This window comes from Mus pahari, chromosome 13 (genome assembly GCF_900095145.1).
Source record: "Mus pahari chromosome 13, PAHARI_EIJ_v1.1, whole genome shotgun sequence".
Taxonomy (NCBI): domain Eukaryota; kingdom Metazoa; phylum Chordata; class Mammalia; order Rodentia; family Muridae; genus Mus; species Mus pahari.
In genome coordinates this window covers 38398774-38414297 of record NC_034602.1, presented here as the reverse complement: position 1 = coordinate 38414297, position 15524 = coordinate 38398774, and the positions used below count along the sequence as shown (strand labels likewise).

The 15524-nt window shown below is 40.3% G+C and overlaps 1 protein-coding gene across 8 annotated transcripts in view; it reads left to right on the top strand.

Annotated features, from left to right (window-relative positions):
• Nucleotides 1-4072: 4072 nt before the first annotated feature.
• Nucleotides 4073-15524, top strand: part of Lcorl (ligand dependent nuclear receptor corepressor like) — a 144971-nt gene continuing 133519 nt past the window's right edge. For 7 of the 8 annotated variants that reach the window (XM_021211078.2, XM_029545458.1, XM_029545454.1 and 4 more), the window contains exon 1: nt 4073-4355. In XM_021211078.2, the coding sequence (XP_021066737.1) occupies nt 4202-4355 (154 nt within the window). In that variant the 5' untranslated portion in view covers nt 4073-4201. The remainder of the gene's footprint in view (nt 4356-15524) is intronic. The other variant, XM_029545457.1, reaches the window with a different exon arrangement.

The following is a 15524-nucleotide window of genomic DNA, read 5'->3' as shown; positions in this document are numbered from 1 at the left end:
TATTACAAGTTGGAGCATCTTCTGGGTATATGCTCAGGAGTGGTATTGCTGGATCTTCCAGCAGAACCATGTCCAATTTTCTGAGGAACTGCCAAACTGATNTCCAGAATGGTTGTACCAGCTTGCAATCCCACCAGCAATGGAGGAGTGTTCCTTTTTCTCCACATCCTTGCCAGCATCAGCTGTCACCTGAGTTTTTGATCTTAGCCATTCTGGCTGGTGTGAGGTGAAATCTCAAGGTTGTTTTGATTTGCATTTCCCTGATGATTAAGGATAGCTGTCTCCTGAGAGGCTCTGCCAGTGCCTGGCAGATACAGGGGTGGATGTTCACAGTCATCCATTGGAGGGAGCACAGGGTCTCCAATGAAGGAGCTAGAGAAAGTACCCAAGGAGCTGAAGGGGTTTTCAGTCCAGTCCCATAGGAGGAACATCAATATGAATAACCAGTTCCCCCAGAACTCATTGGGACTAAAACACAAATCAAAGAAAACACATGGTAGGACTTGTAGTTGCATAAGTAGTAGAGGATGGCCTAGTTGGTCATCAATGGGAGGAGAGGCCCTAGGTCCTTTGAAGGTACTATGCCAGGGCCAGGAATGGGAATGGGTGGGTTGGGGAGCAGGGGGAGTGGGGAGGGAATAGAGGATTTTCAGAGGAGAAACTAGGAAAGGGGATAACATTTGAAATGTAAATAAAGAGAATATATAATATACATACACACACATAAATATATATATATATATATATATATATATATATATATATTCCTAGTTTCTCCTCTGAAAATCCCCTATTCCCTCCCCACTCCCCCTGCTCCCCTATGTGTGTGTGTGTGTGTGTGTGTGTGTGTGTGTGTGTGTGTGTCTGTCAACAGATGTACTATCAGCTTCAGGTGGGTCATAGTGAAAATGGGTGGATATTCATGGCAGTTTGGTTGTGGGAGTGACACCTTTATTTTTTTAATTTATTTATTATTATTTTCTTTATTTACATTTCAAATGCTATCCTGAAAGTTCCCTATACCTCACCCCCGCCCCTGCTCTCCTACCCACCCACTCCCACTACTTGGCCCTGGCCTTCCCCTGTGCTGGGTCATATAAAGTTTACAAGTCAGTTTGGTAGTATACTTCCATTCACATGTTGTGATTGCCTATTGTATTTCCTTTGACCAGCAGAAGAATGGCAAGCAAACATGGAAAACATTTGCATGTTAGTACTTACCCTCTTGTGCTTCACATGCTGGTCTACATAGATAAGTTCCAGCACTGGCCATCCCAGACAAGATTTGCAGAGCCTCACCAGATCAGCTCAACAGCCCATCTGACATATAAATTGAAGAGTAGTAAGAAATGATTGTGCTTTTAAGGTACTGTTAAAAATTGACTTGTTACATAATAACAAATGACTGATAAAATAGGTATAGGAAGTACATGGGACTAGACTGTCTTTTTACAGAGTATCAATAACTTCATATCACATATTTGTTATGTTAAAGTCTGTTGCAGCTGAATTTTTGGTGTAAAAGACAATATTCGATATGACCCTCTTTCTCCTTTTGGCTTTGTAGATATTCTAATTATTCCTCAAATCAATAGATAACAATTAATTATCAACTGAGTATCAGGAACAACACTAGATGCTTAGACTGAAATGACCTGACCTTTCAATGTTTATGGGGATGGTTATAACGGATTGACATACTTGCTATGAAAGATTCCATGCTATTCGCAATGAAACTGATTCCCAAAGTTATTTCCATGCTGTTATATCTAGTCATGGTTTCCTCCTTGTCTCAGAAATCTTACAATCTAGAGATGTGTTCTATTCCTCTGTGTCTTTTCTCTTTCTTTGGGAGAAACAATTAACTCCCCCTTTCATGGGACTTGCACACCTTCCTATTGTATAGCATAATATATTACCCATATCGACACTGGGCTTGGCCATGCTCCTTGTTTTAACCATTGAGACTTAAATGTGATCCATGTTGAGACTTGATTGCTAGGGTGGGAGGGGGAGATATCCAGAGGGCCCTCCGTTTTCTCAGAGGTGAAAAGGGGGAGAGGAACTGTGGGGGAGGGAGGACAGAGATCTGCATGTAAAGTGAATAAATAAAAAAAAATGGTTATGATTAGGGGCTACTAGCTCTCATGCTGCTTTTTGGAACCCTGTGACAGCCACCATGTGGACAAGTCAGGGTAGACTCTTGAAGAATAGGAATAATGGTCTCTGTGATCCTGGCAGACAGCTATCCCCCAGAAATGAAAGTCCCTTTACCTGTAAAACCACTTCATTATCCCATAGTAGATATTTTAAGCTATTAAGTTTTGGATGGTTTGTTAAGCTCTCATAGTTATTTAATCCACCATTCCTTTCAAGTTAGCATGAGCACATACTTTCATTAAGTTACTTTAATCAGACACTTCTAGAAGCTGGACCATGCTTTTGGGTCCTGTTTTTGTGTCTCTTGTCATGATGCCTGATGAGCTTCTAGATGGAAGAAGAGTTCTATTACAACCATTCCATCTTCCCACTCTAAACTATGGCGATAAGCCACTCCTATTTTAAATTTCTGTTTCTGAAACGCCATCTAGACTATCTCTATTCTACACATAATCTTATTCTAGCCTCCCAAATGATAAGATTGCAAACATATATTCGTAAACACATGGCTTCAAACTTCACATTCGAAAATTTCTCATGAAGATGTAATGCTACATTTTTTACTTCTGATGCAACGAACGCTGAGCAATAAACTACTCTAAGAAGAAAAAAAGAATGATAGACAAGACTATATCACAAAATAGAGGGTAATACAGAACTGAGAATTTGAGTTCCTAAGAATTAAAATATTTTTCTCCGCAGAGGTGAGCATAAATGCCTAGTAATGTACAGTACTTCTCTGTAAACTCTGGATGGCTTACAAGCTTTTGGTCCCCTGTGACAATACAGACGTAAATATAGAAATGGCTCTGGTGCAAAAAATATTTTCTTTAAAAAAAAGTAATTTTAAGTATATACTTAATCAAAAGATTCTCTCTCCAAGGAAACTTTCTCTAGCACAGTGCAGGATCCATCTGTAACAATTACAAAGTGCTAAATCCCATGCCAGGTTAGGCGGGGGTGGGGGTGGGGGTGGGGTGGGGGGGACCAGACAAGGCACCAAAGTCTTAGTGAGTCACTGTTCTCCTAGAGCTTATATTTTGAGGCTTATGTGAGATTTCCCTTCTAGAGTTTTCAACCAGCTATACCCATTTTTTTTTTTTTTTTTTTTTTTTACGGCGAAAAGCCTCTTGAACATTCCCCCGATCTTTGTAACTATTCTCGCTTTTCAAGATCTCTTCGCTTTGCAAACTGATGTCCTCGCACATCTTTCCTGGATGCAGTAGAATGATTGGCAAGCGCTTTCACTGAAAGTGAAGATAGATGACATTGACCCTGAAAAGTTTCCAGCGCTTCAAGAGCTGCCTAGCCCGGCACCGGCAACTCTTGAGGCTCCCACGGTACTCCCCTCTCAGAACTCGAGGAAGCTAAAGATAGGCCAGGGCAAGGCCCTCCCTGCAGGCATTTGGGCGGAGGGAGTTAGAGGCTAAACCCACCAGGGGCAAAACAGTTGATGTCTGGGGGGGGGGGGGGGGGGGCAAGCTGTGAGCTAGAAAAGTGCGAACTGGCTAGGAGAGCGCTCAACGCGAGTGGACTACAAAGCCCAGAGGGCATAGCGTCGCTCTCTTGCGCTCCCCTACGGCACCGGCACGCAACGGAGGCTGGGAAATGAAGTCTCCGGACTTCCAGCGCTCCGCGCCGGGGCAGAAGGGAGGCGTTGCCGGTCCGCTCCTTCAGCACGCGGGTTCCTGGCTGGCCTCGGGGTTTCTCGCTCCCGCTCAGGGTTTCCGTGGACGGCGGGAGCGGTATGGCTTGCCTGAGTAAACTCCGGCGGGGGGGGGGGGGGGGGGGGGGGGGGGGGTGGAGAAGGAGGCGGGGTCAGCGGAAGCGGCAGGTTGCTTCCTTCTCTCCGCGCTCCCTCCCCGCCTCTCCCCGAGGGAGCGGTGGGAGGGGGAGGGGAGGGCAGGAGGAAGGTAGTGACACGTGTCAATCAACCCCCCTCCGGGGGGCGCGCGCTCCGGGGCTCGCGCCGAGGGCTCGCGCCCCTGCCTCGTGCCTGCGCCGCTCGTATGTAAATGAGGGCGCGTGACGCGGGACGCAGATGGACAAGGGAAGAGAGAGAATGGCCGCTGCCGCCGCTGCTGCCGCCGCCGCCGCCGCTGCCGCTCAGTGCCGGAGCCCTCGGTGCGCGGCGGAGAGGAGAGGATTCCGGCGGGAACTCGACTCTTGGCGCCACCGCCTCATGCACTGTGTAGGTAAGAGAGACACGGGCCGGGCCGGGCTCGGCGCCGCGGTGCGGCTGCCGGAGGAGTTTGTGGCTGAGGGGTGTAGTTGGAGCTCCGGTTCGGGTCAGTTCAATGGGGAGCGATGGGAGCGGCGGCGGCGCGGCGGCCCCGGCGGCGCCTTTTGTCTCGGGGCTCCCTGGCCGGCGCGGTCCGCGCCCCGCCGCTCGCCTCCCGGCTCCGGGCTCCCGGGGAACTGTTAGTTCGGACTCCCCCGTCTCCGAGCACCCCGCGGAAGCAGCCCGCCCGCTCGCGCTGCCCCGAAACTCCTCGGCGCCCGTCGCCCCCCGCCGGTGCCCCTGTCACCGCGCCTCTCCACCGGGGCGGAGGGGACCCTGGAGCGGCGGGCCGGTCCGCGCCCCTGGCCGGGCGCTCACACACCCCCTTCTTGAAGCCGGGAGCTGGCCGGGAAGACGCTGCCTAGTTCCTGGGACGCGGGACCAGGGGTTGCGGGGCGCTCGCGGGGCGGGGGCCGGAGGGGGCCGAGGGGCGACGGGGGCGGCGCCTGAGGGGCGGGGGGGGCGGCCGCCTCTGCCCTCTTGCGCGCGGCCTCGGATCTGTGTGTACCCCTTTAAGAAGGAGCCGCTCGAGCGCTGACGGTTGGGATTTGAAGTTCTTCCTCCCTCTTTGGAAGTCTGGACGGATGGGGGCTGTTGCTATGGCGACGGCACCCTCCCCACGCCCCCCCCCCTTTTCCTTGAGGACGCCCCGACGACTCCGGTCCTCGTTCGCTGTCATGTGATGGACTCGCGTAGCCCTCCCCGCCTCCCGTTCCTGTTCAAATGCAATTCAGTTTTCCGTTTCGGTGGGGGTCTGATCGGTTTTGCTTCAAACTTGCGCGCTCCGGGCTGTCATTCAGTGGGCTGCTCCGGGTAGCGGGAAGTACTGGGACTCCCTCCCTACCTTGTTGCGGTCACTGCTTTTCCTCTCTCAAGAGTGCGACGTCTGCCCGTAGCTGTTACCCAGCAGGTTGGTTCAGCGCAACAAGAGGGGTTGCGAGCGGAGGGTGTGCTTCGGCAGGGGCTACAGGGTAGCATTTGAGGGGAGGAGGTGGGAGTGGAGACTGGTCAGTGTTAGGAGTGCGTGGTTGCGTCGGTTTTCTTTTCTGACGAGTAGGTGTCAGCCTTTGGAGTTGAGTGTAGTAAGCTCAGTTCCTTGGGAAGACAACTCTCTCCTAACCTTGTTTTCATCTGTTCTTGCGCCACCTCGCGCCTTGTCCCCCTTCCCCATCCCTCTCAGATTTGCTTGGTTAGAGCCCTAGGTCTGTCTTGTTTTCACTAATCATAGTAGATGAAACCAGATGCAACTCCAGTTCAGTAATGTGCCATACAGAATAGGATATATATATGAACATTTCGGTGATGTTTAAGCAGTTTGCTCTTAAAAGCAGTGTGTCACCTCTATAAAATGCATTTTGGTTTGATCTGTGGCAAAGTTATATGGAAGGGGGGTGGTGGTGGGGAAAAACCCTCATACTAAATGTGTGTGTGTCAGTACTTGTATTTCATGAATGCAAAGTGGACTCGTTTTGACAGTTACTTATGTTTAGATCTGTTCCGTTGAAAACCCGCCTAGAAATAGTCGCGTTCCTTCTTGTGGTGTCCCAGCAAACAGCACTGACAGCATTGTAGTACCGGCTCACAGAACTGTTAGGCATCCAGTGATTTGAATATGAACATGCTTAAGTTTTGCTTTACAGTATTTGACTATTTGTTTTTCTCATGTTGTGTCACTAAATACATTTAGTATGTCTTTGAATAAAAGAAATATACTTTTGAAAGTAAAATTTTGACTAACTGAAACAAATTAATTTGATTTAATGGGAAATGAGGTTACTTTTTTAAAAATATTTACACTTTCAGTGTTATACAGTTGTATTGTACCATACATGAAAATGTTTTCCTGAGAAACAGCCATATTTGAGAACTTGTTTCACAGTCCCAGTTTTTGTCTTAGAGACCTGCTGAGTTCCATCTTGTATATTGTTTTTGTCATTGCTATTTTTTAAGTAACAAAACCCTTCTAAACAGAATTTACATCTGTTGGTTGGGGGAGTGGTCTCATTTAATAGTGGTGTGAATTGGTGATAAAAGTCATTATTTTAAGCTACCCTTTGCTATGATACATACTTTGCAGAAAATCTTCCTGTTCCTTATATGTATGTGTGTGACTTATATGCAGTATGTCGATGTATAAATGTATACATTTTTATATTGAATAGTCAGTGCTCTTATTGATTGAAATACCTTTTTATATAAAACGTTCTTCTGGCTATTGAGAAAGAAAATGATTTAAGACTTGGTTTTCAGCAAGAGTTCAAAATCATAAACATATTCAGCTTCTACAGTCAATTGGTATTACGTCGCAAATGGAGTTTCTTGAAACCTTGCATCTTCACTTAACTAGTTAAACAAATAGGATTATCTTTTTGTTAATGTATAGTGTCTGAAAATTTGGGAAGAAAGTTATCTTCACTATCAGTGAATGATTATAGTGATTGACAAGAGAGAATGTTTGCACCCACCTAGAAATATTTCCTTTATAAATGTGGGACCCATGTCTTTGCCTTAGATTTACTCCTCTGAATAATTTTTGATTTTGTTTTAAATTTTGAAAATGTCCTTTAAGTTTTGTCCCAATTGATGGCTGTGTTTATAATGGAGTTTTTATAATCTTTCTATGCTAGAGTATGATTTTGAATATCCTCATGTAACAAAGGCTTGAGTGCATATTGGATGTGGGACTATTATCCTAGTATTCACAATTCTACTGACCATTAAGAGACACAGTCTCATATTTTATAGAGTGTGTAATTAGTATCTACTAACCAGCATGACACTGAACATTATTTCTTATGGAATAAATATAATTAGTATCTAATGATTTATAAAATTAAAAACAGCTAAGTATAACATGAGATAAATATATTAATGAAGCTTAAAACATTATTCAGACTTGAAAAGTAATTAAAATATTTAAAGTGGAACAGGCCAGTTTTTGAAAAAAATAATTTTGGTATAATTCCCGTCTTAAAATTGTCAAATCAGGAACTAATAGTTACACTTGCCTGTGTAAACCAATTGTTCCATATCTTGTTGTATTTTCATTAATTTTGTCCTGAACTCCTGCATGCACACTCATACACACTGACAACACACATACCCACACTCCAATTTGAGAGTATTTTGAAGACATTTTTGCACCTAAGCTTTTCATTATTCCAAAAAGCAAGGACTCTTAGCATATATTACATTATAATTTATAGTTCATTTTAAAATTTTATCTATTTTCTCTATCCATCTCTTGTATGTTCCTTAGCTCTTAGAATGATCCATTCTAAGAAAATGAAGTTCATATGTTGGTTATCATGTCTCTAGTCCTTTTTAACTGGGGAGACTTCTTCAATTTTTCTTTGTATTTCTTAGCCTTGACATAACAACAACAACAACAAAAAACCAGGGCATTATTTTGATGATGTCCCTCAAATTGGAATTGTTGATTTCTCATGATTAGATTGTTATGCATTTGGTAGGAATACTACTGAAGAAATGTTCTGTTTTTCTCAGTGCATTGTGTTTGAAGTTCAAAGTGTTGGTGTGTGTCAACCTTAAAATTTGGTCAAGATATTTACAATATTTCTCTGAAAATTATTCATCATTTTGTAATTAATATGCAACTTATGGGAAAGTACTTTTAAGAACAGCGTATTGCCATCACCTCATCAAAACTTCATCAAAAGTTAGCATCTGTCAGCTTTCTGGTTTTGTCCTTTTAAGAATTGATACTTATTCAGTTATACTTTGCATGATTTCATGAATTCTTACTAAAAGATAAAAATCTGTCACTGTCATTATTTTGAATCTCAAATTGTGGCAGATTTAACTAAACTTAAAGCTCCCCCCATTCTGCGTGCATGTGTGTGTGTTGTGTGTGTGGTGCAAACATGCATGTATTATTGGACAAGATAGTCCACATTTATATATTTTATGGTCCCAGAGTGGTATTAGTCACTCACTTCACTAAAATGACCTTTAATTTTTTTAGAAAAAAAGTAAGTTTAGATACCAAAACTAAGCAGAAGGTTTTTGAATCTGTTTTTAATTAATCCTTGTTTTTTCATATATATAACTATATTTTTTTCTTAAGACTACAAAATAAAACAAGAAAAAGATTGGCTTAGAAACATTCTATAAAACAATAGTGTCTTATATAAGACTGGTTCAGTAGTAATTGACACCAAATATGAAATGTTAAATCTTCTTTTTTTTTTTTTTTTTTTTAAAGATTTATTTATTTATTATATGTAAGTACACTGTAGCTGTCTTCAGACACTCCAGAAGGGGGAGTCAGATCTTGTTAAGGATGGTTGTGAGCCACCATGTGGTTGCTGGGATTTGAACTCTGCACCTTTGGAAGAGCAGTCGGGTGCTCTTACCTGCTGAGCCATCTCACCAGCCCATGTTAAATCTTCTAATCAAAGGTTAAATTGTTAATCTACCTCATTAAAACACATTTAGTCTATTATATTTTTATTAAAAATACTATCATTTTTGTACTAATCCATGTAGAAATTGAGAAGTTGGGTTACTACTAATGTTTTAGAATTGGGTATTTTACATTTGTGGTACATCTCAATTTGAAGACTATATTTACTGCAACATGTAGCAAGTGGACTTAATTGGACAGTTTAGTTTTCTTGATTTCCATGATACCACTTACTTTAAAAATCTCTTCATAATAACCAAATGTGTCCTTTTACTCTGATTTTTTATATGGTTAGTATAGAATGAGCGGATCATAAGAAAATCAGCTCGGGAGCTAGACTTCTGAGTGTGGCACCTAGTAGTGGCACTGTCTACCAAGATTTGTTTTGCTGTTGTTGTTTTGGTTTGGTTTGGGTTTTTTTGTTTGTATTTTATCTTTCAGTTGTTTAATAAGTAATTTGGAGAGAGCTGGGTTGCTAGAGATAAATTTTGTTAATTTGTGATAAAACATATCTCCTGAATTGAAAGTTTTCTATAACTATAGTGTTACAGAGTTTTAAAAATCACGTAACTAAGTATTGATTTTCTGTACGATTGATTTTACATTTACCATTCTAAATTCTAAGGAATCTTTGGTAACGGATATAAGAAATTAGTTTGTAGCTTATTAAAAACTTTATTACTAAGTGTGGTGGTGCACACATTACCCTTAGTAACAGCATTCTGGTGGCAGAGCAGAGGAACTGTGTTTTCAAGGTCAATCCTATGTACATAGCAAGTTCTAGGCCAACCAGGAGGTCATAGCAATAACCTGTGTACAAGAAGTACAATAGTAATAACAACAATAATGAAACACTATCATATTAAATCATCTTGAGGTTGTTTTTGGTTGATATGAGTCTTCTTGTTAGCAGTCAGTTTGATGCTTTCTTCTGGTTTCTTCTTGCCTGCTCTTCTGTTATCTTACCACAGAGTTCTCCTTTGTCACTAAATCACAGAAGAGTAGGTTTACTTAGAGAATTTGTACTAATGGGTCACCGATCGGTTTGGCAGCTGTCAAAGAGTATTAGCTGTATAACTCGTTTCAAGCACCAGCATATACAATGTCCATTTATTTTAAGTGGTGGCAGTTGTGATACCATTGCATCATGTACATTACACAATTGGAATCTGTTACATAGGTTAAGACATGTATCGAAATTATCTTTTTTTAAAAAAATAGGCATTTTGGATAATTTTGCAGTTTTGGGCAAAATGTGTAGATAGGCTGCAGACAGGTGTGTGTATGTGTGTGTGTGTGTGTGTGTGTGTGTGTCTTTCTCTCTGCCTGTCTGCCTATCTGTATTTATGTCTTTCTGTCTGCCTATCTGTATGCCTGTCTATGTCATATGTGTGAGTGTCCTCTGAGGCTAAAGTAGGATGTGGAATCCTGGAGTTAGAGGAGATTATGAACTTCATCTGAAGAGCAGAAAGTGCTCTTAACCACATAGTCATCTCTCGTTCCTTAGAATTGTATGCCTTGGGCTGGCTACCGGTGTGCCACCTTCCCAGCTTGGCAGCACATGTGATTAGTTTCTGTTATGTGTCTACATATTCCTCTGACCTTCACTACTGGCCTTTATTTCTGCCTCAGTTCAGTCTTAGGAGGAACCACAAAGATACATAGGGTTTTTTGTTTTGGTCATATATGTATTTTTCCCTTAATAAGTCTTAGTAAGTTAAAGTATCCTACTTTGCGTGTGTTCATTGTCTTCTTTTTTGATGATATTCTTTTCTTAAGATATATAGGTTGCCCTTAGAGTGGTTAAGCATAAGATTCTATACTTTATAATGACATAAAAGTGATATATACTTAGCAGATATCATTCAAATTTTGAATTTTGTGTTCTATAACAAGCAATATACAGTATAATATTCCTGATATGTCAGATGGTAGCTCAAACCATAGCTTCTAGTTAGCCACATATTCATTAGGATAAACAACTGATGCTTTTACAGTGTGCTTCTACCATAGATTTCAATAAGTTACATGAAATAAATTTTGTTATTTAAAATAAGCTTTAAATTTTGATTTTCACAACCATGGGTAGTGTGAGTGTCCTGAGCATGTTCAAGACAAGAAGAATCTATTGTACATAGACTAGCATTCATCAAGCACAAAACTTGTAAGTCTACAATATTGAGAACCTTATTATAGTAGATATTTAGGATTAAATTTGTAATCAATGAATCATTTGAAAAGTTTTTATTTGTAACAGAATGTAGATAAGAAATGGTGATGGGTCCAGTCCAACCTGCTACTACTAGAAGCACAGTTAAGTGTTTGCTAGAAAATAAAAGAATAAAATGAATCTTTTTTTTTTTTTCCCTGCATCTGCTTTCCTTTTGTAGATGCCAATAACTTTGCTCTGCTTACATTTGCCTGTTGGGATTTTTTTCTTTAATCTGCTGTCAAGTTATTTTCCTTGTAATATTTCCTGGGTTCAGTTTTTGTGATAGTGCAAGCACTTGGGCAAATTCATAAGGTTTTGGTTTATATCTGTATATGCGTTACTGATTTTACTTTCTTCTGGTGTAACTTACAACCTAAAACATACAGTAAGTCTTTGTAACTGCTTTGATTTCATAGTTGACAAGGGATTAGTGCCTCTCATTTGTCTCTGTTTATCAAGTAAAAGCTCTTAACCGTATTCAGTCATAGATTATCATTCAGTTCCTTCCATATTGGTTCTTTAGACCAACAGCCCTCTTCATCTGCTTTTATTTATTACATATTTCTCCAAATTCTTGGGTATCTTTGTAGCTGTATCTTTTGCCTTGGACCCTTAGTCACCTTGAAATTTTAACTTGGCCCTAGATTCTTTTATGGATAATACCTTGAGAGATTTCTCCATTAATTCAGCTTGAATTTTTTCCCTGTAATGTGTGTATGAAAGGTGTGTAGATTGGAGGTAAATTTGTCCATTAGACTTCATGTTTTCCACACTGTTGACAGACAGGGGACTAAGTCTTCATAAATGGTAGAAAGGGCTAGATGGAATGCTATAACAGAATTATAATCAGGTAGAATTCATCTTTTACAGGGAACTTTATTGGACTGAGATATCATTTCTCATGTGTTTGCTATTTTTTGGCTTAATGAAAAGTGTTAAAATATTTATATAGTAGTATTTTGATGCCAAAGATATTAAAGAACTATATGAGCACAAAGATATTTAAATCTATGCAGATGAGTAAGATTAACTAGGGACATGGGGCAGACTATTGGATAGTAAAGGATTTGGCATCACACCAAGGCATGTTAAAATTCCTGAAGTAGAGAAAAGAACCTCAGACTCCTCCCAGTGTTTATACTGAAAAGCAAGGCTATTAGATAAGCAGTAAACCAGAACAGAGAGTTAGCACTATTTGCAAGGAGAAAAGAATTTTTCCAGATGGACTGTTACCTGTTGATAGGAGTCTGGTACATATGTGAAACGTGGAATGTGCAGTATTTTGGCTACATGAGGGTAGCAGGTGATCTTGATTAGGTAAATTTCAGTGGAGTGATTGACATGGCGACTGCATTGTAACAGGTTAGATAGTAATTCAGATATGTCCAAGTGGACATAATGTACTCATATTAAATGGGGCATGTTTTAAGGATTGGCAAAATGGCTCAGTGGGTAAAAACACTTGACACATGAGCCTGATGACCTGAGTTCCATCCCCAGTAACAACACCCATCACTCATGATCCCTTTTTTTGTTTCTTTATCTTGTTCTGTGCAAGTATGTGTATGTACTTCTGTGTGTACGCATAGACACATGAGGATAACATGCATACATGTGTGTACATATGCATGTAGATCTTAGATTAGACATCAACATTGGATGTATTCCTAAGTTCTGAGCTTTTGAAAGAGGATCTCTGTAAATCTGGAGTTTCCATATCTTGTTAGATTAGCCCCAGAGATCCTCCTGTTCTTGCCTTCCCAGATCTATGATGCAGACATGAGCCCTGCTTCCAACCACTGGGGTCTTAATTCTAAATTTATCTCTTAAAGAAACTTAAAGAAATATTTTCTTAATCAAGTTAACTATTAGATTTATGATATCATTCTGTTATATACTTTAAAGGTATGATTTTTTTCCTCCCAACTCTGTTTGCCATCAAATCCTTTGAGTCCTATGTTCCAGTTGTTTGGAGCTTTGTTTTTGTTTTTGTTTATTTTTTTATTTGTTTTTTCCAGACTGGGTTCTGAACCTCCATAGACCTAAAAATTCAGAATCAAAATACTAACCTTAAGTAGGGTTGTATTGAAGTATTTGACTTAGAACCATGGTTAAAAATAGGTGTCATTGCTAATGTGTATGAGAGAAGCTCACAAAGCCTCAACCATACACAAAGAATGACAGGCAACTAAGGAATACTGAGAGAGGGAGGAGAAGTCTTCCACAGGGAAGAGCACAATAATTCCTTATGTGATACCAATGGTCAGTCCTAAGAACATATTTACAAGTAACATTATATAGACTGAGCAGGTTGTATTTATGTATTTAGTAACACATACACCATCACCACCACCACCAGCAGCAGCAGCAGCAGCAGCAACAACAACAACAAAGAAGCCATGAATTTGAGAGAGAGTAGGAGTGCTTGAGATGATTTGAAGGAAGGGAAGGGAAGGGGAGATGATGTAACTTGTAATTTCAAAAAGTAAAACATTACTAAAAAATAATAACAAAATTAAATTTAAAAAAAATAAGTGTCATACTTCTTACCCTTTAGCTCCTTAAACTGAACTAACTTAATAGCCCATTCAGAAGTACAGCTGGGCTAGCAGGCCTCTTTTGAATATAAGGAGGCATGGATACCCTAATGAAGCTGATGAACAAGAGGGTTGGTCCTTTGGAAAACAACTTCTAAGACACTTCCAGTAAGGAACAGATAAAAAACTGTTGTTAGTATTTTTTTTCCTCTTTAAGAAGTCTGAGTAAAATATAAAGAACAGAAGTTTCTTTCTAAATATTTCCCCTAAGAATGTGAACTTTGCAGAGGAGTTCTGTTTTATGTGAGATGCAAGTGTGAGGGGATGGAGTTAAAATGCTTACCTTTTACAGTAGGTTTGTATTTAGATTTTGTTTATAAAGACTGAACTATGATTAAGGGTACGGAGTATTAACATGTTATAAGCTAATGAAAAGAGAAGAGGAACAATTAATTAATTAAAAGGTCTCAAATGACTAGGTTCCATGGGAGGGAAAGCAAGAATTAAGAATCTTTTAACTATAAAGGAATGGTTAGTAAATATTAGGCTAAGCCAAGTTAGAGCAGTAGTCAGGTAGACAGGCATAAGCAGCCTTTCCCGTCTACTCAGTGATAGATTTACTAGAGAAGCACAATGTAATGTGAGCATGCTACAGGTATGTTCTGACTGATAGTTTACTCCCAAGGGTCATTTGGTCTCTGCTGGCATTAGGTACCTCTGCTGTTGTAATGCAAAAGAAATAGTTAAGTGAATAAGCATGGCTGTGTTTTAATAAAAACTTATTTTTATAAAAAAGTAAATTTGGCTTTGCAGGCCATAGTTTGCTGATCCTGGAGTTTCAAAGATGCAGTTTAAATTGAGTTAGGGAACAAGTTGAGAGGGGTAGTACAAACAAATACAAGTAACATATCCTGAAAATAGTTAGCATGGACATCACTGAGTGTAGGGTGGGTGTGGTGCAGGAACGCAAGAATAAATTATGGTCTCAACCAGGAAGAAATAAGAACCTTTGATCATTTTTGTTAATATGTAATAAGCATAATCAGATAAGCAGTTACTTTTCATTTTGACCATCCATTGTTGATAAAATTTCAGGTTTTTAATGTTTATTTGCTTTTTTTGTTTGTTTTAAAGAAACTTAATTGAAGCAGTTACTTTGAGTCAAAGCTGGGAAAATGTGCAGTCTATAATGTACTAATGAAAACATTGGACATTCAGATGGCATCATTTTTTTTAACCTGAACTTTTAACAATTTGAAAAGTTAAACAGGGCAAAAAAAGGAGGCAAAAATATCATTTGTACTGTGAATAGAGACCAAGTAAGAATAAAACGACTGTGAGATAAATATACCAGAAACAATGCAACGCTTACTATAGAAAACAAACTAACATATTCTGGATATTTAATTTTTTTAATTTTTAGTATTCTGAAAACCCTAGTTTTAAAAATTCTTTAATGAATAACTATTAACTAGGTCTATAATTTTTTTCATTAATTTATTTACTTATTCACTTTTACATCCTGGCTGCAGCCCTTCTTCTCTCTTCCCAGTCCCACCTCACAAGTCCTTCTCCCCCCACTCCATGATCCCTTCCCCTTGGGTATCACCACACCCTTGGACAACAAGTTGCAGCAGGACTAAGCATATCTTCTCCCACTGAGGTCAGGCAAGGAAGCCCGGCTGGGGAAAGGGGATCCAATGTTAGGCAACAGATCAGAGACAGCCCTCCCTCCAGTTGTTTGAGGACCCACATGAAGACCAAGCTGCATATCTGCCACAAATGTGTAAGGGGCCTAGTTCCAGCCTCTGCATGCTCTTTGCTTGGTGGATCAGTCTCCGTGAGCCCTCATAGGCCCAGGGTAGTTGACTCTGTAGGTCTTTTTATGGTATCCTTGACCCCTTTGGC